General features: G+C 61.4%; 1 protein-coding gene and 1 long non-coding RNA gene across 11 annotated transcripts in view; one reads left to right on the forward strand and one right to left on the reverse strand.

The window, feature by feature from the left end:
* Positions 1–1,887: 1,887 nt before the first annotated feature.
* Positions 1,888–23,447, reverse strand: part of ACOT7 (acyl-CoA thioesterase 7) — a 94,010-nt gene continuing 72,450 nt past the window's right edge. For 5 of the 10 annotated variants that reach the window (XM_082686782.1, XM_082686779.1, XM_082686786.1 and 2 more), the window contains exons 8-9: positions 17,095–17,279; positions 1,888–2,277 (exon numbers count right to left, since the gene is read on the reverse strand). In XM_082686782.1, coding sequence (XP_082542908.1) covers positions 2,179–2,277; positions 17,095–17,279 — 284 coding nt within the window. In that variant the 3' untranslated portion in view covers positions 1,888–2,178. Of the gene's footprint in view, positions 2,278–17,094; positions 17,280–17,451; positions 17,530–17,843; positions 23,315–23,447 lie in introns of those variants that run through there. The other 5 variants (XR_014299670.1, XR_014299671.1, XM_082686781.1 and 2 more) reach the window with 5 other exon arrangements.
* LOC309842538 lies at positions 2,284–4,960 on the forward strand. The gene is made up of 2 exons (XR_014299672.1): positions 2,284–2,473; positions 3,261–4,960. It is a non-coding gene; the product is annotated as an uncharacterized lncRNA (long non-coding RNA).

Genomic DNA, 23,447 nt, shown 5'->3' on the forward strand with positions numbered 1-23,447 from the left:
CCCCCGATCTCCACATCCCAGGAGCCGCTGGGGAGTCAGGAGCAGGTGTTAGGAGACCCCTCAAAGGCCTCAGGATCAGTCCTCTGAGACAAGAGTAAAGGTGTTTGTATCCAAAGCCTCCACAATGAAGCGGGGCTGGTGAACAGGACGCCTTGGGCCATGTGCTCTGTGTATGTGGCTTCTGGGCAGTCAGGATCCCTAGTGAGCCCTCGGTGGCGAGGCAGCTCCCTGACCAGGTGGCCCTGGTTATAAATGGGCCACCAGCAGTGAGAAGCTGGCACAAGGAGGCTGGTCATCAGGTGACATTTCTAAGGCAAACATAGGCCACCCAGTCGTCCCTAGCTTTAGGCCACTCTGCCGCCCCACTGACAGAGGGCAGACTGCCCCAGGCGTTCGGCTCCCCCCCGGCCCAGCTCACCCACTACTGCCCTTCCTGGTGTCCCTGCCCTGGGCTCAGCTGCCTCTGGGGGCGGGTAGGCATCCTGGAGGCCTTGTGCTAAATGCTGTTAGTCTGGGCTCCTCCCAGCTGCCTTGGGAGGTGGAATTTGGGTACCTGCCTTGCCCAAAGCCGCCCAGACGAGCAGCCAAGCCATGACAGAGGAAGATGTGGATGTCCTGGTGTCCCCCTTCCCTCGGGGAATGCAAGGGCTCAGGCACTGCCATTACCAGTTCCGATTTCAAGGACCACGGTTTGGCCAGCCAGGCTTTCTGTGGATGTCCCCAGCCCGGGCACCACCCGTGGCCTTCAGGTCAGCGTGGGGGCTGGGTGGCGCTGGGGCGGCTGTGGGCTCTGCGGCTGCGGCTTCCTGGGCCGTGTTCCCTCTCCCTGCTTCCAGGCAGGAAATAACCCCGTCAGCTGGGACTGGGGCCTGAAACGGATTCCGAAGCTCTTGGCGGCGTTTCTGCACATCTGCAGATGGGAGATGGAGGGGATCTGGAGCCCCTTCTCTGTGGGCCTCAGGGAGCCCCGTGAGGGGCTGGAGCTGCAGGGGCCGGGCTCCATCTCCAGGCTTCCAGGATGAGCCCCCACCACCAGGTGTGCTTGGTGGAGGAATCTTTCTCGGTCACGGGAGGTGAAGGATGGGCCCACGTTGTGGCCTTGGCAGCTTGTCTGCCCCCCTGAGGGTACTGGTCTGGGTGTACACACAGCTTCCCATCTCACACAGGCACGTGCACACAGGCACACCCAGGGCCATAGATGTGCACGTGCACACAGACACACACAGTCGTTCACTGGCACCATTCTCTCTCTCTCTCTCACACACACACACACACACACACACACACACACACACATGCGCACACTGCCCCTCGACCCCCATCCCACAAGCCTTCCCAATAACCTGTTGGCCTGAGTGGCTGGGGGTTTCCATGACAGGCACAAGGGCCCTGGCACCAGCTGGGAGACTCCTTCTAGCAAAATCTCTGCCTTTATCCAGAAGGCCAAGGTATCCGAGCTGCTTCCACCAAGAGGTGGAGGGAAGCCAGGGCAGGGCTCCTATATGCTGAGCATGCTCTGGCCGGGCGGGCTCAGCTTTCTCTGCACATCAGCTTCCAGAGTCCTCGAAAGCACCTTCCACCTCCATCTGCAGGAAGGCCGTGGGATGCTCAGGGCTGGCGTCTTGCACAGGCCAGAGAGAGGGCAAGTGGGGGGTTGGTGCCTCCAGGCCAGGACATGGAACCAGGGCCTTGGGAGGGAAGGAGTGTCCTCTCTAGCCAGCAAGTCATCAGGCACACCCGAGATCTGGGGTACACACAGGTATGGGCCCTCACTGGCGGGTGAGGAGGAAGGGGAGGTGGGCCCATGGAAGCCTCTAGCCCCACATCTGTGCCCACCAGGAAAGCAGTGCTCCCCTGCCCAAGAAAAACGACCACCCAGGACCAAGATCCAGCCAAAGAGCAGCTTTATTAGTGATGCTGGGTTCTACACACGCCGTAGTGCGCGCGCGTCTTCCCAAGGGACGCCTCGGCGGCAGGGACAACACGGGAGCGCTTACACCGGAGTCATAGAAATAAAGCTTTGGTGTGTAGGTTTTCGGGAGAGGGCACAGGTTAACACTGCAAGACGAACACTTCACACGACACCGGCTCTCAGTGTGGGTTGGGTTTTTGGCCAAGGGGGTTGGATTCTACATGACTGGACTCTGGGGCCTCTCCGGGCCCAGCGTGGGGCGGCCCCTAGGGCTGGGGCTCTGGTTGACCCTGCCGTTTTGCCTTCATCTGCAGGTACCGCCCTTTGCCTTCCTCAAAGCGCTTCTTCTCGTCCTCGGTCTCGGGCTGTGGACCACACACGGAAACAAGCACGTTAGCGAGGTCACAGAACCTGACTGTGGGCCCGAAGCCCCCTACCCCCGCCACCCCCCAGGCTCCACTGGCCACCTGGGGCTGTCTGGATGCTGGCCTCAGGACCAACTGGGAAGGAGTTCCTAGGGATGCAGCGTCACGGGTGCCCCCACGCCACCCTTCACGGCAGGTGGGATCCCAAGCCCCGCGCCTCTTTGATAATGAACTTCAGCGGGAGATGAGAGGTGGAAGGGACGGCCTAAAGCAGGGCCGGGTGTGAGGAAGGAAAGAGGTCCCTGCTGGGGACACAGAGTGTGGTCCACTCCCAGGGAATGCCAGCTGCTCAGGGTCTGCCCCAAAGGGAAGTGGGGACAAGCACTGTGCTGGCTGTGTCACCTTGGGCAGGCCACTTTATTGTAGCAGAAGCAATAGTGACTGCTTTGTGGGCAGGGAGCCCTGGACGGCGCTGATGACCAGGAAGCCGCTCCTTGGGTCCTGCTCACCCCTTCTCTGTCGCATCCTTCCTCTAAGCAACCTAGAAGCCATGTCCCCATACTCGGCGGCTGGAAGGGGCGGGGACGCAGAGCCTACTGACCAGAGGGAACTGGCCGAAGGCGGGCTTCTGCCTGCCATCCCGGCAGGATTGTGAACCATGCCCCTATCACTTTTAAGAGTGGTCTGGTCTGGGGGCGCCCAGGTGGCTCAGTTGGTTAAGCATCCAACTCTTGGTCTGGGCTCCCGTCACGATCTCAGGGTAGTGAGGTCGAGACCCACGCTGGGCTCCGTTCCCCAGCACGGAGTCTGCTCACGGCTTCTCACTCTCCATCTGATCCTCCCCACCCCCCCCAAAATAAAATAAAATTAAATCTATAAAGAGTGGCCCAGCCTGGCCGCTAAGGGGTGTGGCCCAGGCCCAGGTCCCTCCCTGAGGCCCCAGCCGGCCCACGCCCAAGTTCTCTCTCGCCCGCCCTGCTCAGGAATTCAGGTTTCAAGAGCTGCGCTGATTCCTCTGGGACATTTCCTTGCGATACTTCGAGGGTGTCTGAAAGCCAAAGAAACGGGGCAGTTGCCCTTTCATCCACAAAGACACCAAGCCTCGGCGGCTATTTCAGGCCCAAGTGTTTTACAGGCAAATGGGCTATTGGCAAGAGAGAGAACAATCAGCCGGAGGACGGAGGACGTCATGTCAGTGTCAACCAAACATTTCCTCCCCTCAGCCTTCTCAGAAACTGTTCGCTAAATGTCACCAGGTGTAAACTGTCAAAACCTTGTGGCTTGGAGCCACAAGGGTATTTAAAGAACTCGGATCACGCTCCTTCTAGTGGTTCTGGTGCCTATTTGAAGAGTCTCCGGAGCACACGTGGCCAACGGCGGCTTTCCAAGATGCTTTATTGAGGAAGGCCCTCCTGCTGTTCTGGTTCCATCGCTGGCTGACTTTTTTAAAAATGAAATTTGAGGCCATGCAATTTGACCTGAAACAGCCCAGCGAAACACCATGTTCTCTCGGTTAGAGCGGGCGGTGCTGAGGGAGAGCGTCGTGGGGGCAGGAGGCCGGGGGCCCGGCCCTGTTGCTGAAGGCGCCCCGCGAAGACAAGGCCGCGCTCTGCGGGGCCCAGCTTCTGGGCAACCCAGGCAGAGCTGCTCCCAGCTTCCGTGTGCATCAATCACCTGGGGGGTCTTAAAATGCAGATCCTGAGGCAGGGGGTGTAGGGCCCAGGACCTGAGACTCATTCCTAACAAGCGTCAGATGATCCGGGGCTGCTGGCCTGGGGGCCGCTCTGGGCAGCCGGGCCCTGCGGCAAACCGGGTCAAGGGCACGAGGCTGGGACACTCTTTTTTTTTCTTCTGCTCCCTCTCCCCTGTGGGACGTGCTCGGCACGGCTGAGGGACCTGTGGCTCCCATCCATGTGCGGCCAAAGGCCAGGGCTCAGGAGAGTGGCATGGCTGGCCCTTCTTCAGGGGGAAGGAGGGGCTGCAGCCTGTCTTCCCGCCTCCTCACAGAGCGGGCCAGCTCATGGGGAATCAACGCGTTTGGGTCCTGGAGCCCGGAGACCGGCTGAGGGCGAGAGCACGGGCTGGACCACCTACGGAGGGTCCTCCGAGCTCGAAAGGCCCAGCCCCGCCAGCGGCCGGAATTTCCATCCCTGGAGCGGGAGAAAGAACGCAAAAGGCTTGGAAAGAAAATAATTTCTCAAAACAAGAGTGTGAGCCTGGCCTGGGCGAGGCTGCGGGGTGGACAGATGGCCACCCAGGCCGTCTGCAGAGCCCACCGAGGCCAGGGCCCGATGGAAGGGGCCTTTCTGTGTCTCCAGCCCACCAGCGTTTCTGGAAACCGGCAAACATGGGACTCACACGCGCATCTTGGTCCCCAATGCCTGGGTCGCCAGCCAAGGGCTCCCAGGGCTCCGAAGAGCAGGGAGGGTCCAGAGGACAGCGGTATATGGAACTGTCATCAGGGTACCCTAGAAGATGGGCAGAAATGGCCCACCCAAGGGGCGCCTGAGTGGCTCAGTCGGTTACACATCAGCCTTCAGCCCAGGTTGTGATCCCAGGGTTTTGGGATGGAGCCTCACATCAGGCTCCCTGCTCAGTGGGGAGCCTGCTTCCGCCTACCTGCCCCACCTGCCTCTACTCCTGCCCGCTCTCTCAAATAAAGAAAATAATGTTAGAAAAAAAAGCTGATCCTGACAGTTCTAGGAGATGCCTAGACTTTGGTCAGCGCCACCCAACCTCTGGAATGGGCCTCTCCATCCTGCCCCTACACCAGCCCAGCCGCCCCTCTGGAGCCAGGGTAGGCGGACAAACCAGGCTGGTTTGAACCGGGCTCCTCTGCTTACCACTGTAGGGTTCACAGACTCTCATATATTCTACTCTATAAGAGTCCCAAAGTCCTCTCAGCTGTCCCCAACAAGATAGAGAAAGAAGACCCCCCCCCCAGCCTCAAGTCGGGGCCCACTTATACCAAACACGCAGAATAAACACGTCCACGGAGACAGCACAGGTTACTGGTGCCAGGGGCTGGGAGCAGGCAGACAACTAAGGGGCGCGTGGCTTCTTTTTGGGAGGATGACAATGTTCCACAATGGACCGTGGCGATGGTTGCACAATGGTGTGAACACATGAACCCCCGCCGGCTTGGACACTGTGAACGGGGGGGCTCTACAGTCCGTCATTATATCTCAAACCCACCAGAAGTGACATGTCTCCTCACAGTTTACAGAAAGCCAGAAAGAAGGTGCAGCATGGCGGGACGCCTCCCACCCCAGACACGGCAGAGGCCACGCTCCCCAAACCCCACCCGTGACTTTCTCTCCAGCGGCCTCCCGGGTGCCACTCTGGGCCTGGCACAGGGACCCGTCCCCGGAGCTGACGCTCCAGCCGGCAAGACAGAGGACAACAGGCAGATTATGCACGGTGGGAAAGTGACAATGACATGGCCCCAGCACAAGGTCAAACAGAGCCAGGGGGCTCGCGGGACAGGTGCCAGGGAGGCTCACAGTGGGGAGAGCAGCGGGTGGGCTCCAAGGGACACAGAAGTCTGCAAGTCACTTGCCACCAGCAATGGCTGTTGTCCTCCCCGTCAGGTCAGGCAAGTAGCAGAGCCAGGCCCATTGGGCAGAGCGAGCCGCCACCTCTGTGCAGTATCCCGATCTCCCAGGTCCCTGTGGATACGAGGAGCAGACAGAGCGCCCAGGCCATCTCCAACCCCAGGCCTCAACACAGGGGCTCCAGGAGCCCCCAGGTAACACGCCGTTGGGGCGAGCACCAATCTGGATGACCTTCTGAGCCCTTTTCTCTCCGAGCAATGCCGTGTTTACGAACAGGAGCCTGATGCTAGGTCATTGGTCCTGTAGTGGCTGTGAAGACAGTGGGGCCCCCGGCCAGGCCTCTACGGGGCAAGGAGCTGCCCAGAGTCTAGTCCAGCGGAAAGAAGAGTCAGCAACAAAGAATGCCGCGCCCTCTGCTCCTTGAGAAGCACACTGAGCTGTTCGCAGCTGATGATGAGATCTGAGCTCTGCTTCCAGTGGCCCAGCAGTGGGGTGGGCAGGGGCACCCGTGAGCAATACTGGGCCTGTGAGGCTAACTACAAGGGGTTCTTTCTTCTCTTTACTTTTGCATATAGTTGAACTTTTCCATCATTCAAAGGTAAAAAAAAGAAAAACCAACTAGGCCCATCAGGGCAGCTGCTGGGACCCCTTCTTCCTTCCCAGGTCACAAAGGGCTTCCAGTCACATGCAGTCAGTTGAGGGGCTAAGTCCAGGGTTGGAGAAGACCTGCTCCCCGCACACCGGGCTCTAATGACCATCTACCACCTTCCTTCCGGCCAGAACACCTGCCATGTCCTGGGCTCACCCACACGGGTGACGAGATCCCCCCAACTGCCCAGGTAAACCTCCTGCAGGGATCAGCCCAGAGCCTCCTGCACCTTCTCCCACGTGGGCTGTGCCCAAGGCATGGACGTGGGGTTAGGGACGAGGAAGTTCTCTGGGCAAAGGCTCGCAGGGAGTGGCCTGATGCATGCCAGGACCACGTCTGCCTGTTGGAGTCTACACGACAACCCAGGGGGAGCTCTGAAGTCACCAGTTTCTTTCTCCCGATGAGGACATGAGGCGCAGACACAGCTAGGGACTTGCCCAAGTGGCAGCTGGTCCGCAGCACAGCCTCAACTCAGGCCTGGGCGCTGCTGCTGGTCCGACTCATTCCATGCCAATGGGCTCTGGCCGGCAGGCTTAGCAGTGGGCAGGAGTGATGGCGACCCCTGCCGTGTGGTCCTGGTGAACGGGCTGGGCCTGCCCTCCCAGAACAAGCCTGGAGCCCACCTGGACTTGCAACGGCTCAGCCCCTGGGCCCTAGCCCCCGGGAATGAAGGTGTCCCCTCCTGTTGGCGCCGCTTGCCAGGGGCCCAGGGTCAGGGGTGCTCTCCTATCCCAGCCCCTCACTCCGGCCTTGGAGCTATCCGCCTCCCCAAGGAGCTTCTCGAGTCCTAGCGGAGAAGGGCAGATGTGCCTGGCCTCTCCCGTGTGGCTCAGGTGCCAACGATTGGTCGCTCCCGTGAGCGTGACACCGGGGGCTGTTGGATCCTGGTTTACAGAGACCCCGCCAGCAGCCGGGTGTCCTCCAGGTTCCACAGACTCGAGCAGACATGCCCCCCCCCCCGCCTTCTGTTACATTTCGGGGAAGTCAGCGTTGGGGCCCCATCAGCCCCAGGCTTTCCCCTGATGCATGAGACACGCTCTTGCTAGCCTAGCCCGTCAAGGTCAAGAGAGAGCGGCAGGCAGGAGTGTTCGTCTGCGCAGCACGTCAGAGTCTGGGAGCCAGCGCCGCCGGGTCCTGCTCAGGGCCAGGCCTCCGGTGGCGAGCAAGGCGCCAGCACCAGTCCTAAGGAGGCGCTCCCCCAGCCCCGGGGCGGTGCGCGCGCAGGTCACACCTAGCGGGCCACCCCTCGTCCCACGTGGCTGTGATAGTTCCGTCCAGCATGGCTTTCTGGGGCTCATCCTCCGGTCAGGCCTGAGGCCCGGCCTCCACCAGGTTTACCCCAGGACAACTGCAGCCATTTGCCCCACAGTGGCCACCAGGCCACCAGGGGCTCTAGAAGCTTCTCTCACTGGCTCAGTCCATGCGTGAGCTGACAGGGGGCCGAGTCCAAAGTGCAGGGGACTCTGGTCTACGCTGCCAACACAGACACAGTAAATTCTAGCGCCGCTCGGCAGAGGGAGAAGCCACGCCCAGTGCCAACGTTTGTTCGTTGGAGATTCCACAGCTAGCTCCGCGGACAAGAGCTCACACCGCCTCATGCCAGACATGGAGGCAGCCGGTCAGCCGCGGGAGGACAAGGCCCTTGCAAAGCCTCCGACGAAGGAGCCAGCTGAGGGCTCATTTTTCTGGTCTCGGGATGACGGCTCATGCTGAATGTTCTGGGCTCCATGAGCCCCACCCGGCCCAGGAACAGGGTTTGGTTGACACCGGGCCCACTGAGCACCCACCCCCTGAAGACAGCAGCAGGCAAGGCAGCGTCTCGGCCTCCGCGGGCACAGTCCCTGCCCTGCGGGCTGCAGGACACTGTGAGTTCCGACCGACCCACGGCCCTCCCCGCCAAGTGACTAAGCGGGGCCACCCCTTCCCTGCCGGGTGTGAAGCTGACGGAGCCAGACAGATGGCTGCCTGCACACGGTCCCCACCCACGGCCCAGCTGCTGCCTCCCGCCTCCCGTCTCCCTCCACCCGGCTAAGTAAATAAATACAGAAGTTGTTGGCTGTGGCTGTTTTTAATGGAGGGCTGAGGGTGCTGGGGGGAAGGAAAAAGCTCCTCCGCGGGAAATCGCCTATGCTTTTGGGTGCCCGGGGCTGTTGGCAGGGCAGGGGGCTCTGGACCACAGGCCAGTGTCTTTTGATGGCCTGAGCGCTCGCTCGCACCCTCTGTGGGGCGGGGGTGGGGACATGGACCCTGGTGCACCGCTTCCCACGGGCACGAGGAAGGGACGTGGAGGGGTGGCAAGGAACCCAGGCTCTGGGCTTTAGCCATGTGGCCTCAGGGCTGGCCCACCTTCCCAGGGCAAGGCGTTTTCTGACGTGCACAGCAGTCAGGCCACGTGTGCACGCGTGTGCGCCCAGGACACGTTCATGCTACACACAGCCTCAGAGACAGACTCCGGTCTGCGCACTGGCCGTGCGGCCCAGGGAGGAGGGCTTCCCCGGGGGTCCCTGTCAGGGAGCTGGGCCTCTGCCACCTCACCCCCAGCCACAGAGACCCGGGGGTCAGAAGCGCCCCGCCCCTCTGCTCCGGTGGCTGCAGGGGCCTCGCATGGGCGGCCCCTCCCTCCCTCCTCCGGCTCCCCCTGCCAGCTGCTGTCTCCCGGGCGCCCTGCCCCTGGAGGGAAGCCCGTGGCTCGCAGAGCCCACAGTACAGACAAGATGTTTCCCAGTTTGCATTTTCTGTGCTGCGAGAACACACATTTAGAACTTGGCGCAGAGGCGAGTGACTAAGTCCCACCCTCCGCAGAATCAATAGCTTGCCCTTTTTGTGATTAACGAAGGCTGGTGCGAAGAGGGTTTCCCGTCGTGACAGAACAGCTTCCTGCGGGCCGCAGGGACACAGACATTCTTAATTAGGAAACAGCGTGCGCCCTCTCCAGTCTTCATAACGTGAGACAGGAGGGGCCTTGGGACCATTGTGCTGGCAATTAGGATGTCTTCTGATGACTGGGGCCATTCCACGCGGCCTGGCAGGGACAAGCTTGGCATCTGGGAGCCCTAGTCTGGCAAGCAGCTGTGTCCCCAGAGCGGGGCTCCACCGGTGACTGCGACCTCGGTGGGTGGGGCCGGGCACCTGGGAAGCCGTTCACCACCTGCCCGAGGCACACACCAGGGGGCTCATGGTGGCCGCTCCAACAGTGAGATCACTGTGGAACTGATCTGCTGTGTGGCCGTGGACGCCCCTAGGAGAGGCTGGCAGGAGGCTGAGGGGGCGGCAGGGAGCGCGGGGGGCTGGGGAAAGGCAGCGCAGGGTGATGGTCTCCGGCAGAGAAGGTGAAACAGGACTCAGCCCTGCTGGGTGGCCCTCTCAGCAGCTTCTCCCAAGGAGTCGCGGGTGAGGGTGGGTCACAGCACGTGCTCCTGGGAGCACCCCGCCACACCCCGTACAGGGACAAAGATCGTAACCGCCACATGCTGAGGGCGGGCCTGGCCAGGACCTGCCCTCACTTGAGCCCCCCACCCTGCGTGAGGGCGCACTGTGCGTCGAGTCCGTCTTTCCTGTCCTGGGTCTGAAGCCGCACTGTGCCTGGGACACAGCGAGGACTCAGGGGACATTTGCTGAATGAACAGATGATCAACGGATGATCAAACCAAAAAAGCAAATAACAAATTGGTGTGGTCTTTGTGCTAAAGCTTCAAAACCAGTAGTTTTGCTCAATGGACACACGGTTAGGCATCGCCTGTCCCCAGCGAGTCCAGAGCTCAGCCCATTCGAGGTCTCCCCAGGAGCCTGCTGCGGTGACACAGGCATGGCTGGGAGCGGCCCACACACCGAGGCAGGGATAAAGCCCCAGAAGAAGCACTTCCTGTCCTGCTGGCAGAGCTGACACGCTCCCGTCTGTGTCCACATGCGCGTGCGTGTGTGTGCGGGGAGGCTCTTCCGCCTCCTTCTGGTCACTGTGGGGGTTCCCGGGGCCTGTTTCTTCCCTGCACTTTTGACTACACTTTGAGTACCATGTCCCTGGATTCAAAGGGTCTTTGCCACGGGACTTTGCAGAGAAAGCACGGTGCCACTGAGCAACGGTGTTTTCGTCCGTGTTCAGGGTAGGCAGTGCCGCCTTCTGCCCCAGCACAGCCTGGGCAGGAGGGTGCCCGGCTGCGAGCCCAGGGCTGGGTCCCCACAACCTGCACAGGCCTCTCCCCTTATGACCGTGCAGGGTGACCACGGCAGAACTGGGGCGCGCCCTGACCAGCTGGGATCCCCCTTTCCGCTGCACCTTCTGCAAGTCTCAGCCACGGGCCCCCCCTCCTGCAGCCGCCTTCCAGACACCACGCAGGGTCAGGCCTAGCAGGGCCCTCGGAGTGCCTGCTGCTGGGTTGTCCCGCTTTACAGAAATTAGAATAGCAAGGGCGCATCAGGATTTGAAAACGCGGCCATGAAGCAACCAGACAGGTTGTTCATGAGTAGAACCTGCCAGCATTTTAACAGGAAAATGTGTATCGTTGGTGCCATGGGCCTTCCCCCTTGTGGACGTGAACTGGGTGGGGTCTCCAGAGCACGGGCTGTACCAGCGAGAAAGGCCGTTACCCAGCGGTCAGGGACACAGCCGAGTGTCCAGGGACATGTGCAGGCAGGGGCTGCACCCCGTCACCCACCTCCCCTGGGGCACCCACAGCCCCGATTCTCACCAGACACTACAGTTCCCAGCACGAACCACTCAGCTGACAGGAGCATTTCCCATCACGAGACAGACTTTCTGTGAAGCACCCAGAACCGAGGGAGAGAACGGAACACTGGGTCAAGAAGCTTCACGAACAGTCTCATCCTGGACTCACCCCTGTGCAGGGCGGCATGGAGGGGCGGCAGGGAGCACGGCTCCTGTCGGTCATGCGGCTTCTCACACCCTTCCAGAAGCGGCATCAACCATGTTGCACCACAGCGCATCTGAGTTTCTCAAGTTAGGAAATCATTCTGGCCCGCTGACACATCTCCCCATGCTGGGGACCCCGGCCACGACAAGCCCTGCATAGGGACGCGCTGTCTTACAAGCTGGGGGCGTAGCTCCTCTTGCCACGGTGGCTGTGCAGAGCAGGCCTGGCCACAGTCAGCAGAGTGGCAGTCTCCTTGGTGACTGAGGAACGGGGCCACCTGGAGGACCCTAGCCTCTGCCTTGCCACATGTCTGGGCTCAGGCATGGGTCTAGAGAAGCGGGGGACTGGTGGCTAGTGAGAGGCCCGGGATGGCTCCAGTGGGGAAACTGAGGCTCAGGGTCCCACACTTGGTCCCCTGGACCAGAGTTAGCCATCTGGTTGCCTGTCTGCGGGATGGGAACCCTCTCCCCTGCTTCCCCAGGCCAGATCCAATAGCACAGGGGAAGTAGGTCAGCATTCCATGGACACCCCAGCTCCTTAGGACCAGACTGTGGTCACTATGCGTACCTGGGACACCCACCCCACTGTCCCTTACCAAGTGAGAGGGAATGGCCATGCATGTGCACGGGGCTAGGCGGGCACCCCCGGGCATCTCGAGTGGGTGCTCAGTAAGCGTGAAAATAACGTGCCTTCCACACATGCGTTCTCACGGTGCTCCGTGTGGAGCTCACGGGCTGGGGTGGGCCTCGCGCGAGAAGGACAGAGGGACTGCTGCAGCCCTGATTTCCTCGCCACCTCCCATGTTAACTAGAAAATACTTCCAGACCATTTCATTGGCTGAGATGGAGGCCTCTGGGTCCAGGCCCTGGTCTAGCCAGAGATGGGTGTCTCTAAGCACTGGCCAAAACACTCTGTGACCAAGACCCTCCATGATAGGGCAGGCTCACTGTGGTTTGGGTTTCCTGGGAGCAGAGCATTCCTGTTTCGGCGACACTACCCCCGCTGCTGCCCCCACGTGGGCCTCAGTTCACAGGGGCAAACATTCCTTTTCCAAAAGATCCACAAAGTAATGACGGGCTTAAACCCTGTACCACCTACAAGCCTGGGATGGGCTCCAGGCTTCCCCCTCAGCCCAAATGGCCCTGTGTGGACCCACATCGCCCTCACAGGGGCCCAGGACCCCTGCACTGCGGGTGCCTCCATCCTCACACATTCCCCAGGTGGCCCTCCGGGGCGGCGGCACCCAGGACTCAGCCAGGGCATGGGAGGCAGGTGCATGCCCAGAACAGTGCCGACTCCGTCTTTAACACACACAATGTGGTCCTCACGCCCCTGGACATGAAAAGGGGCTAGAAAAAGTCACCCACAGGGTGTTCCAGGACCAACCTGAGACCCTGGAGGTGTCCACCCTGTCTCTGCACTGGCCCCCTTTTGAGCCGTGCTCAGCGAAATCTGGGGCGTGTTTCTACCCCCCAGGTCAGAGGTCATGGCCGCAGAGAGGCCTTCAGAGAGAGGCAGGGCAGCCGGGGGGCCTGGGCCTGCTGTCTGGACCAGTAGCCTGGCCCCATGCTCCGCACTTGCTTCTTCACTGATTAGCCTGGAAAGTGCCAGCAGCTGCTGGCCTCGGCACAGCCTCCCCAACATAAAATATTCATCAAGAAAAACTCCAAACAGCAACGCTGCCTTCCGTGTCAGCCAGGCCCTGGGGATGGAAGCTAAAAATAGGCAGGAGGTAGAAGAATTGCTGACAACGGGGAGCGGGGAGGGGAGGAGGGCTGAGCGCCCCCCACGGGCACAGGCATGCTGGCGGTGGGGAGCCCGAGTGTGCTTGGGGGGGACAGATGGTGTCCAACGGGCAGTCCTCAAGGGAGTATATGCACAGGATGAGCCAAAAACCTCTCTGGGGAGCTGCCCACCCTCCCTGCCAGAGGCTGGGCCCCAGGCCACCTCCACGAGGAATCAAAGACCATCTTTAATTAGCACGCCGGAACAGCCCGGATCAGCGTGTAGCCGGCCGCCAGGAAGACATGGCCGTCGCTAACGGCTGGCCCCTCAAACCTAGGGATTCAGCCACTGTCCCCTTCACTCAGGCAGGTATCTTGCCCCACCTGCCAGGCACCAGCACCCCCTTCCTCTGGGCTGGCCCTCCACCTGTGGCCCACATCACAGGTTTCTAGAAAGGGGGCAGGCACATAGACTGGCCCAGACCCAGGACTGCTTTCCGCCTCTGTGAAGGTCATGGGTACCACCACTAAGGCCTCCTGGCCCGCAGGCACTGTCCATAGGAGGCCGGATCCCTGGCTCCTGGCTGCAGCACTGGCCTCGCCAGCAGGCTGAGTTCCGGGGTGCATGCTGGCCGTGGGCAGCCCACAGCAGCTGCTGGGCTCCTGGACAGGCGAGCACAGCTCAGCTACGGAGAGCAGTTTGGACCTGGCCAGAAAACCCTGTCAGTTCACAGTTACTCAGAATGAGCCTTTGCGAAATGAAGATGGTCTGACTCCTCGGCTGCGCTTGCTCTCGTACCCACGTGGGGAGCCCTGCAGGCCGCTGGCCCCCGTGGTCAGGAGGCTGGGTCCCGGGGCTGGGCCTGGCAAGGATCAGCGGGGTGGCCTCTGGTGTGTTCCTGCCCCCTCCTCTCCCCGTTCGCGTGACCAGCTCCAGCCCCAGACCTCCCGAGTCCCTGGTTCCTCTGACCCAGATGGTCTCTGGGAAACGGCTCCCCTGTCCCCAACACCAGGCCCCGCTCGAACAAGTGGTCTGTGCGGTCCTCCTCGGAAGGAGCCTCCTTAGGCAGCAACAACTCTCCCAGGGGAGGCCGACCCCTCACCCCCTGCTTCTTCCCTCAGGACTCTCCCCAGCGTCTCACACGGTCCCTTGTCCCCACTTGCTTACTGGCTCCCTCCAGGAGGGCGTCAGCTCCAGCGGGAGGGCTCCCCAAAGCACAGCAAACAGCAGCAGATGAGTGTGGCGCTCCCAGACATGTAAAGTAGCCCCCAGAGCCCTCAGCCACCCCTCGCAGCAGGCACTCCACTAGGGCTGTCCCCGTGGTACAGATGAGGAAACAGAGGCACCCCAGAAGAGTGAGCTTAGGACCACAAAGTCCTGCACCAGTGCCCTGACCAGACCGCAGGCGGCAGGATGACAGCACGTGTGAGCGTGACAGTGGGGTGTGTGTGTTAGGATTAGAGTCCCTGGGGTGCTCAGGGACATGCAGTTGCCAATTGTCCAGCAGCAGGACACTGGGCAGTGTGGAGGAGGAATGTGGCTGGAGAGGCCAGCAAGCCCATCAGCCACCCACGGGCATTTTCCTGAGCCCCACTCTGCGCTGGGTATCCTGGGATCACATGATGGGCCGGATGTACCAGAGGCTCGGAGGTGGTGCTGGCTGCTGGGAGATGGTCTGGGGACAGAGAGTTGCTGGGCAGTGGTCGGGGCCAGGCTTTACCTCCAGTGTGGAGGGAAGGTCATCTAAGGACGAGCTAGCTGAGAAACAGTGAAAGGACCTGGCTCCACAACGGTCTGAGGGAAGGCGTCCAGGCAGACAGACAGTGTGTACAAAGGTCCTGAGGCAGGAACAAGTCTGGGACTTGAGGCCAGAGAAGCCAGCGTCACAGGACCCTATGCTGAGGGCACAGAGGCTGTTGAGCAGATTAGGTGGGAGAGGGAGAAAACCTGATTCAGTTTTAAACAAGCTCCCTGGGTTCTAGTGTGGTGTCAGGTGGAGGGCAGCTGGCCTGGGGCCATACCGGTTGGGGCTGAGCAGTGACCCAGGCAGCCATGGGGCATAGGGACAGTGGGTGTGGGGGCTGAGCAAGAGGGGAGAGAGGAGCCAGGCACGTTCCCAGGCTCACTGAGAGAGGGAACCCGTGAGGACCAGTGGGATTTTCTAAGGAAAGACAACGAGTTCAACTCAGGACAAATCACATTTGAGATGCGTGCTGGGACCCCACGGGGAGAGGCGGGCTGGCAAAACTGATCGGGGCCTGAGCAGTGAACGCAGAACAAAGCTCGTGGCATGCGGCCTGGACCCCACCACCCGAGGAGGAGGGAAGGGCGCGGCAGGCGGCCATCAGGGCCTGGTGTTTTGGGGTCATGGATTGACCATCTGGACACTGCGGTCCTATGCCAAGGGAGCACGGGCTCCACTGAGGCCTGGGGCATCACGCCAGGCTGGCGAGGCAAAGGCGCAGAGCGTGCTTGGATCGGGCCGCGCTGCTGGAGCCCAGAGGCCAACGAGAACAGGGAGCAAGTATTTGCCTGTGTGAGACAGAATTCAGCATTCGGGATGGGGCACTGTGACAATATGGAAGACGGGACAAGGGTCCAGGAGAGAAGTGGGGAAAGCCTGTGTTTGAGGACCACAAGAAGCAGGTGAGGTTCTGAGAAGTGACCCAAGACCCAGAGGCAGGTGCTGCAAAGGTCAAGGCCTGGCGGTCAGGGGGAACAGACACACATCGGCCAAGGGGACAGGGTGGAGGCGGAGCCATCCTGCCAAGGCTGCGGGACTGCGGGTCAGCATATGGGACGCACACCCACCCCTAGTCCTCACACTCAGGCAAGGCAGGTCGGAGGGCTGTGTGGGGCTCCCTGCCTTGTGGGGTAGCTGGGGGTACAGCTCTGACGGGGGCTGAGGGAAGCGGCACGTGGGAGAGAAGTGAGGTCTTCCCTGCGGCCTGCCTGTCGAAGGTTCTCGGTGCATGCTCTCCTCCTGCTGGAGACTCGGGCTCTCCCTGGGGCGCAGCGGGAGCGGCAGGGGGCCACAAAGCACCAGCTGCTTGAGAGAGGCGCCCCCGGCCCCAGCCACTCTGCCCGCTCCCCCTCACCCCCCGGAGGGTAGGGAGCTCTGACTGCAGCTCCAGGAGAGCTGCCTCTAGCGACAGGCTCGGGAGCCATCAGGAGTGGCCCGAGCCACCCCGGGTCATGCACTGAACCCGAGCCTGGGCTCCCAGGATGGGGTACATGACCCTCCACAGGGGCCTCAGCCTTGTTGACCTGAGGGGTCCTTGCCAGGTGACAGGGGAGCCAGCAGTGGGGGCCCCACTCCCCAGGGCCAGGGTGGCTCTGGCTGTGGGGAGCAGCAGGAGGCAGGCTGCTAGTGTCTGGACAAGGTCCAGGAGGGACACCTCTGTGACCGGCACTGGTAAGGGGTGTGAGGCTTCCAGTAGAACCATCACTGGCCTCGGGGGAGGCCTGTAAGCCGCGAGCACACCTGCGTGCATTCCTTCCGCAGTCCCCAATACCTTCCAGCCAAGCACCCTGCCCACTCACCCCCCTTCCCCATCGCCCACTCTGAACCTCGGCTGCCTCTGGCTCCCTGACTCTCCTCGACTCTCCCTACGTCCAGCACTTGTCAGACTGCTGGGATTCCAGGCCCGGGACCCTGCGGTGGCAGCAACCACTGGGTCCCCGGTGCCCAGCCTCATGCTGTCGGGGTCTGGCTCAGTCCCCATCAGGCAGCACACTCAGGCCAAGGCTTCTTGAGAACCCAGCCCTCGGGAGGGTCCTCAGCCCCATTTTAGCTTTTACACACGGCGCCAGGGGCCCCTGGGCCCTGTACTCAGCCTTGAGAGAGAAGCCCCAGAGCAAGGAGCTGGTGAGGACGGCCCTCTTGCCCTGTCGGCCCGGTCTGACCTCACAGCCCCCAGGGGAAGGCCTTCCCGTTTGAGGGGCAGGGCAGCCAAGGTCACCGAGGCAGGGAGCGGCCAGGCCGGGGCCCTGCCCCCCACAAGGACGGGCGCTCACTCACCACGAGCTGGGGCACGGGCAGCGACTTGCCCTCCTGGCTCAGGGACACGTAGGTGAAGAAGGCACTGGCCGCCCGGTAGCGCTTCTGCGAGTTGTCCACCACGGGGTCGGCGTCCACCAGGACCTCGATCTCCATGGACTTGTTGCTCGTGAAGGTCATGCGGCCAGAGATGGTGATGACGCAGCCTGCGGAGCACGCACAGCCGGTTAGCGGGGCGCCGAGGGAGGGGTGGGGAAGGCCACAGGCAGCCGTGTCCCGGAGGGCGTTAGAGACCCCGGGTTAGGCACCATCTAACAACTACGCGACACGGAAACGGCAAGCTCTCGCCACGCCTCGTTATGGTGCCTAAAGGCTCACCTGCCTCGGGAGCAGGCGTTTGCTTTCGGTGTTCACGTGATCACTCGGAGTGGTGGCTGTCACCTGGCCCCCTGCCTCCTGGGAGGGGCGGCCCGCAACCTGCTTTCAGGCAGCTGCGGGGTGAGCTGGCTCTGTCCCTCTGAAATCACGTTAAGGCCACGCCGGCCCACACTGTCCACCCTGTGACCTTATTTGTGCCCGGTACCTTCCCAGCTCCCTGGCTGTTCCTGATGCTGGTCTAACGCTTGGGCACTTGCAAGGGCTGGGGGTCCCGCTGACCGTGGTCCCACGTCCCCCGGAGCCACTGCGCGCCCTTCAGCCCACCCCCCCCCCCACCCTTGTGTCCTATGAGACTGCGTCGTGCCATCTGGCTCTGTCTCTTCAGAGACCAGAGCTGTCCTGGGAGTTGCCCTGCCACACAGCTGAGGCCCTGACCTTGGTCGAGTCCCCAGGTGCTCACCACCTGCCTAGACTGGCAAGGTTTCCCTTGTTGATCACGATTCAGAGTCCTACATTCCCACAACACTGTCCCCGCTGTCCCTCTCCCTCTCAACCTCAACCGAAACCCCCTGTCCTCCCCGTGGCCCTTGGGTCAGGACTACGCACCCTGGCAGCTTCCCAACCTGGAGCGCCCCCGCTCCCCGCTCACGGGCTCCCGTCTGCCAGCCGTGGCCCTTCCTTGCCTTGCTGCCTTTCCGTCACGGAGCCCAGTGTTCTTCTACACAGACTGGACTTGCCTCCCAGGGTGACCACGGGGAAGACACGAGATGAGCCAGGTGCTAGCACGGGGCCCACTGGAGGAAGGCTCTCAGCACGGTCATTATCATCACTGATGGATTGGTTCCGGACCATAAGGCAGCACCGAGCCTCAGGACTTCCAGGGTGGAGAAGCTGACACCCGGCTGCACCCCCAACGATGAGTGGCCAGAACGGCTCCCCCAGCCCCTGTCCCCAGCATGGCCTCATTCCAGGCTGGGTTCAAGGCAATCCCTATCCAAGCCTGGCACACGATGCTGAGTCCCACTCCCCGGAACCAGGGCTGGCTGTGGGGACATTTTAACAATCCTGGGAACCTTGACGTCCGAGCTCCAAGGACACAGGCACAAGACACGTTTAAAGACCCAGGAGGACAGAAAGTCAAGACAGCATGGGGACTGTTAGAGGTGAGTGTGTGGGCAGGCCAGAAGCAGGGGGGGTTATTCCATGTTACAGAGTTCCAGAACGTTCCATGCCACATTCAATTTCATACTTACAGGGAGGGCTTCAAGTCCTGCACAGCCACTTCCGGGAGGGAAGGCCACGCGGTCAGTGCTGGGGGCATTATGGGAGCTCTACGAGGACAGTCACGAACAAAACACCCAGCACACACGAGTGTGTCCCGAGTCCTGCTGCCCCGTGAGACTCTGCCTGCGTGACCCACAGGAGCAGCCCCTCACGGGCTCACCAGCCTCTGCTCGGCCCCCGGGGCAGGAGGAGGACGCGCAAACCCATGTCCCTGCATCCTTCCGGCCATCGTGTCTCTACCCCCGGAGAAGCTGTGATGGCCACGGGGGCTCTCCTAGAGGAAGAGATCAATGCTGCTTCTGGTTCAGGGGGTCAGGACACTCCTGAAGTGCTCTGTGGTCCCCAAGTTGGAGGCTCTGCTTGGAATGACCTTGTGGGCGCACCTACGTTTGGAAGCGAGGACACACCCCAGGCGTGTGGATGCCTTGCCGGAAGGCAGCACACCGGCCCGGCCATCCTAGTCACCCCATCCAGCCGGGCGGTCCCGGGCTCCACCCGCTCACCGCCTGTGACCGCCGCTCTGATCTCACGAGCCCAGGGGTCAGCAGGGGCAGGTGCTCACCGCCCAGAGGGTGGTGAGGACAGTGGCCCACACATGCGCAGTTCTGGTGGACAGAACTTGCTCCACAGCTCAGCTGGGACTGGCTCCCCCTTCCTGCCAATTCCTTGAGGCTGGGGCGGTGATTTCTCTGGGGACTAAAGCCTAACCAGAGGCCAGCAGGCCCCTTCCCCATGCAGGGGTGGGGCAAGGCCATCAACATGGCTCACTGGGGAGCATGGGGCTTGGACACAAGGCCGGAGGCAGGATGCCCAGAGATCTCATGGGGATGGGGGAGTCAGGCTCCTTCCCACAGAGTTTGGCTCATTCCATCCCAGGTATAGGGGCAGAATCACAGGAAGGGCGTGCCAGGCCTACCCCCACCCTTGCCTGGGACACTGGGACATCACGTGAGACAGGGAAGGACCGCAGCGCGGGCCGGCCTGTGTTCAGGTTCACTTCCGTTATTACGGGAACTGCAGACGGGGGAACGGGAACTGCGAGACACGGTCCCCTTTGTGGGGGACAGCGGAGGCAGAGTGGTCCAAAGTGCTGAGACACTGCCTGGGGACTTTCCCACTAGGTCACACATCCAAATCCACCCAGAGGACCCGGCATGACGAGTTTAGGGGGGAAAATGGCCACTGTCATTGGCACTAGGAGCCACAAGCCCACCAGGACAGGCTCCGGGTGTCAGGCCACCCTCCCGGCCAGGGGTGGTGGAGGAGTTCAGGAGGGGGCACCAGTTCTCTGAGCTGCTAAAGTGGGAACAGACAGATATTCCCCACCGAGTGTCTCCATGAAAGGCAGGTTCTTGGAGCGGCCCCGAGATGGCCCGCAGCCCAGGCTACAGGGCTCTGAGGAGGACCTCGGGTTCCTCGGGCTCCGGAGCACACTGGGCAGGTGGCCAGCCAGGACCCACACTGGGCTTTGGCTTCCTCACCTGCAAATAGGCACAGGAAGTAGCTCAGGGAGGTTGTGAGGAACGGTGAGCCTCCAAATGTGGCCACATGGAGGTCACTTGCCTACATTAATTTTGTTACGTGGACGTGAAGCCCAGGACAGAAATTTCTGGTAAGGTCTGAGTGCCCTTCTGTTTAACAGCCCTCCAGGAAAAGCCCCCTTAAGCTAAGGGGAGACTGAGCCCACACGGCGCTCTTGGGGGTCTCTGGGTGCAGAATTACACCAACATGGTAATAAGTAACGTTTAAAGCAGATCACATTTTCCTTCTTCTGTAGCAAGCGTGTGTATACCCTGGCCAGTGTCATCTACATGACTCAAAAGGGCTACAGCATGCACGAGGGAGACTTTACATTTTCAGCTTGTGAGGAACACAGGGTAGCAAAGCATTAAAAACCCTGCCCGTTCTTCCTGGGTCCCAGTTGATCAGCACCTGTGCCAGATTGGACGCCGAGACATGAGCACCGCGGTCGTGGTCCCCGCACAGGGAGGCCAGGGCTGCGGCTCAGCTCGCCCAGCATGTGAGCGAGGTCTGAGAGGCTGGGACTCAGGACTCCAGGACCTAAGTACCCTCTGGACCCGACCTCCAGCGCTCACTACCCCAAGGCCTCGCTGTGAATCCCCTGGGGCCTCAGAGGTGCTGGGTTCGAGCAGCTGAGGGGCTTCGGGCAGACTGAGGGGCGTCTCCTTGCCACGCCTCCCTGTGCGAGACCCACCAGGGTTGAGCTACTTGTTGCTCTCCTGTGCTCTCTGTGAGGAGGGTCCTGTCTACAGAGCGTTAGGAGAAGACACAGGGCTGGGAGAAGGCAGTGCTCAGAACCGTCTGGAGCTCTACCTGCCTGTGTCGAGTGGAATTAACAGACCGCGACAGCCGGGAAGCAACAGCCACCAGAGCTGTCCATGTCCTCATCCCCTGCCCCTAGGGGTTTTGTGGCCTTGCATGGCCAAGGGGCTTTACAGATGTGGTTCTAAGGGGGCGACTGGCCTGGACTATCCAAGCGGGCCCAGCGTCGTTGCGAGGGTTGGAGACACCCCATCTCGCCGGCTCTGGAGACGGAGGAGGGTCCGCAAGCCGAGGGGGCAGGCGGCCTCTAGAAGGCGGAACAGGCAAGCAGGGATTCTTCCCTACAGTCTCCAGAACGGCCCCCGACTTCAGTCCAGTGAGACCCGGGTCAGACTTCCGACCTCCAGAACTGAGACAGCAAATCCGTGTCGTTTCCGCCATGAGGTTTCTGGTAAACTGTCACGGCAGCCCTAGAAAACCCACACACCTACCCGGGCTGCTGCAGCACCGGGTGACTTTGATGCAGTCTCATGGAGGCTGCTGCCAACGCTGCGTCGTAAGTGACCGCAGAATCAGAACGCTACTTTACAAACCTTTACGTGGTTTCGTCATATGTTTCTATCGCTTCATGGGACAGTCCCGTGTTTCAAGCAGGGACTCTATGACAGTACGAGGAATCTAGAAATTTGATGCAGCTCCAAGAACCAATACACGAACCCCAAAGGCAACTGGGCCAAGGTCCCGGCCTGCCGGGTCTCCAGTGGGAAGGGTGGTCGGTGGTTCACTGTTCCATCAGGCCTGGAAATTAAAACTTGCAGTTCTCTTGCCACAAAGTATCCAACCGAGATGAAAGGAGGCCACCGTAGGTACGTCTGGTGTCTTGTAAGCTCTGCCAGTCTCCTGTCTGGGGGCTCCAACCGCTGGACGCCTGACTTTGGGAGCTGGAGCTTCTGTCAAATTCCTCTTGTGAATTCCAGAAAAAAGCAGAGTCCCGTGGGTACCAGCAAGAAGCCAAGAAGCAGGCCTGTCTAGTGAACGCCATCTGGAGGCCCGAGCTTGGAGCGGGGTGCCCTGCGGCCTTGTGGGACGGCTCTGTGCCCAGCGCTGCAGGGAGCTGGGTGGTGCTGGGACCCCACTGAATGGGGCGCTGGGGCACTAGGCTTTGTGCTGAGTGTCCACAGGACATCTAGGGTCTACGGAAGCCCCTCCCAGAGCACCAGGTGCTGGGGATGGAGTCCAGACCGTCCAGAGACCAGCGCCGCCCGGCAGACTTCCCACGATGGTGGGAAGGTCCTCTCTGTGCCGTGGAATACAGCAGCCACCAGCCACGTGCGGCCACTGAGTACTGGAAATGCAGGAGATGCCACGGAGGGGCAGCATCTGCCATTCTGCTTACCTCTAATTGTGATGCAAAAAGCCACAGGTGGCGAGCAACGGGTGTGGGGGACAGCCCAGGTGGGGGCCCCCAGGCAAAGCTGATGAGATGGAGGGCACAGCCGGAGGCAGGACTAAGTAACCTCAGTGGGAAAAGGGTCCTGGGCCAAGGCCAATGCCAGAGACACGGATGGAGCGGGTCTTCCTTGGGGCTGGACTCTCCTGACAGTGAGAACTCTTAGCCATGCTTTGCACGAGGCTCGAGAAAGCCAGGAGAGTTTCGAGCCCAACGGCGTGGGCCAGCCGCCGCTCCGGCAGGTGCATAAGGGTCAAGGGTGAGTGGCTGCATTTGATGGCCAGGCTACGAGCTCGTCACCCGGATGACAAGGCCTGGGCCATGGCAGTGGATGCCCGTGTCGATCGAGCCCGGTGGTGAGGAGCCGGCTGTGCGGCCCAGGGAGGGTCCAGGCGGGAGAAGTGGGGATGAGCAGGCTTCCTGCGGCTCAGGGCAGGTGCGCCGCGTGCCCCCGGAGTGGGGCGTCTCCCGGGCTGGATGGCTCGGCGCTGCTCTTCCCACAGCGGCCGCGCTGCCAAGGGTTTCCGACGCTAGGGACGGCTCAGTGTTGGCGTTGCAGAGAGCAGCAGTGGCGAGCGCTCCTCAGAGAAGCACAGAGCTAATGAAGTAGCTTGCAGTGTCTCACGTAACACAGCCAGGAGCATTTTCTAGAAGATTCCTCACTTCCCACCCAGTCTGGGGAGAACGGCTTCTCCACACCCAGGTCCAGCTTTAAGTGTTCCTGCCTGGGCTTCCGGAGCCATGACAGTGACAGCAGCCGCATGCCAGCATTGCTGTCTTCAACGGCTGCCTGGGCCTTTCCATTTCTCATCCTGAAGGGAAACAGTCAGCAACGGGGCAAACGGCCTATGAAAGTAAGTTCAGTCTTCAGGCTTCACCAGCTTGTCCTGAGCGACACCGGGGGTCCCGGGACAGCCCAGCCCATCCCTGCTGTACCCCGCCCAGTCAGGGCCCCCGTCAGGAATGCCGCCCTGTGTGC

The sequence above is a fragment of the Mustela nivalis genome (genome assembly GCF_964662115.1).
Source record: "Mustela nivalis genome assembly, chromosome: 10".
Lineage (NCBI taxonomy): Eukaryota > Metazoa > Chordata > Mammalia > Carnivora > Mustelidae > Mustela > Mustela nivalis.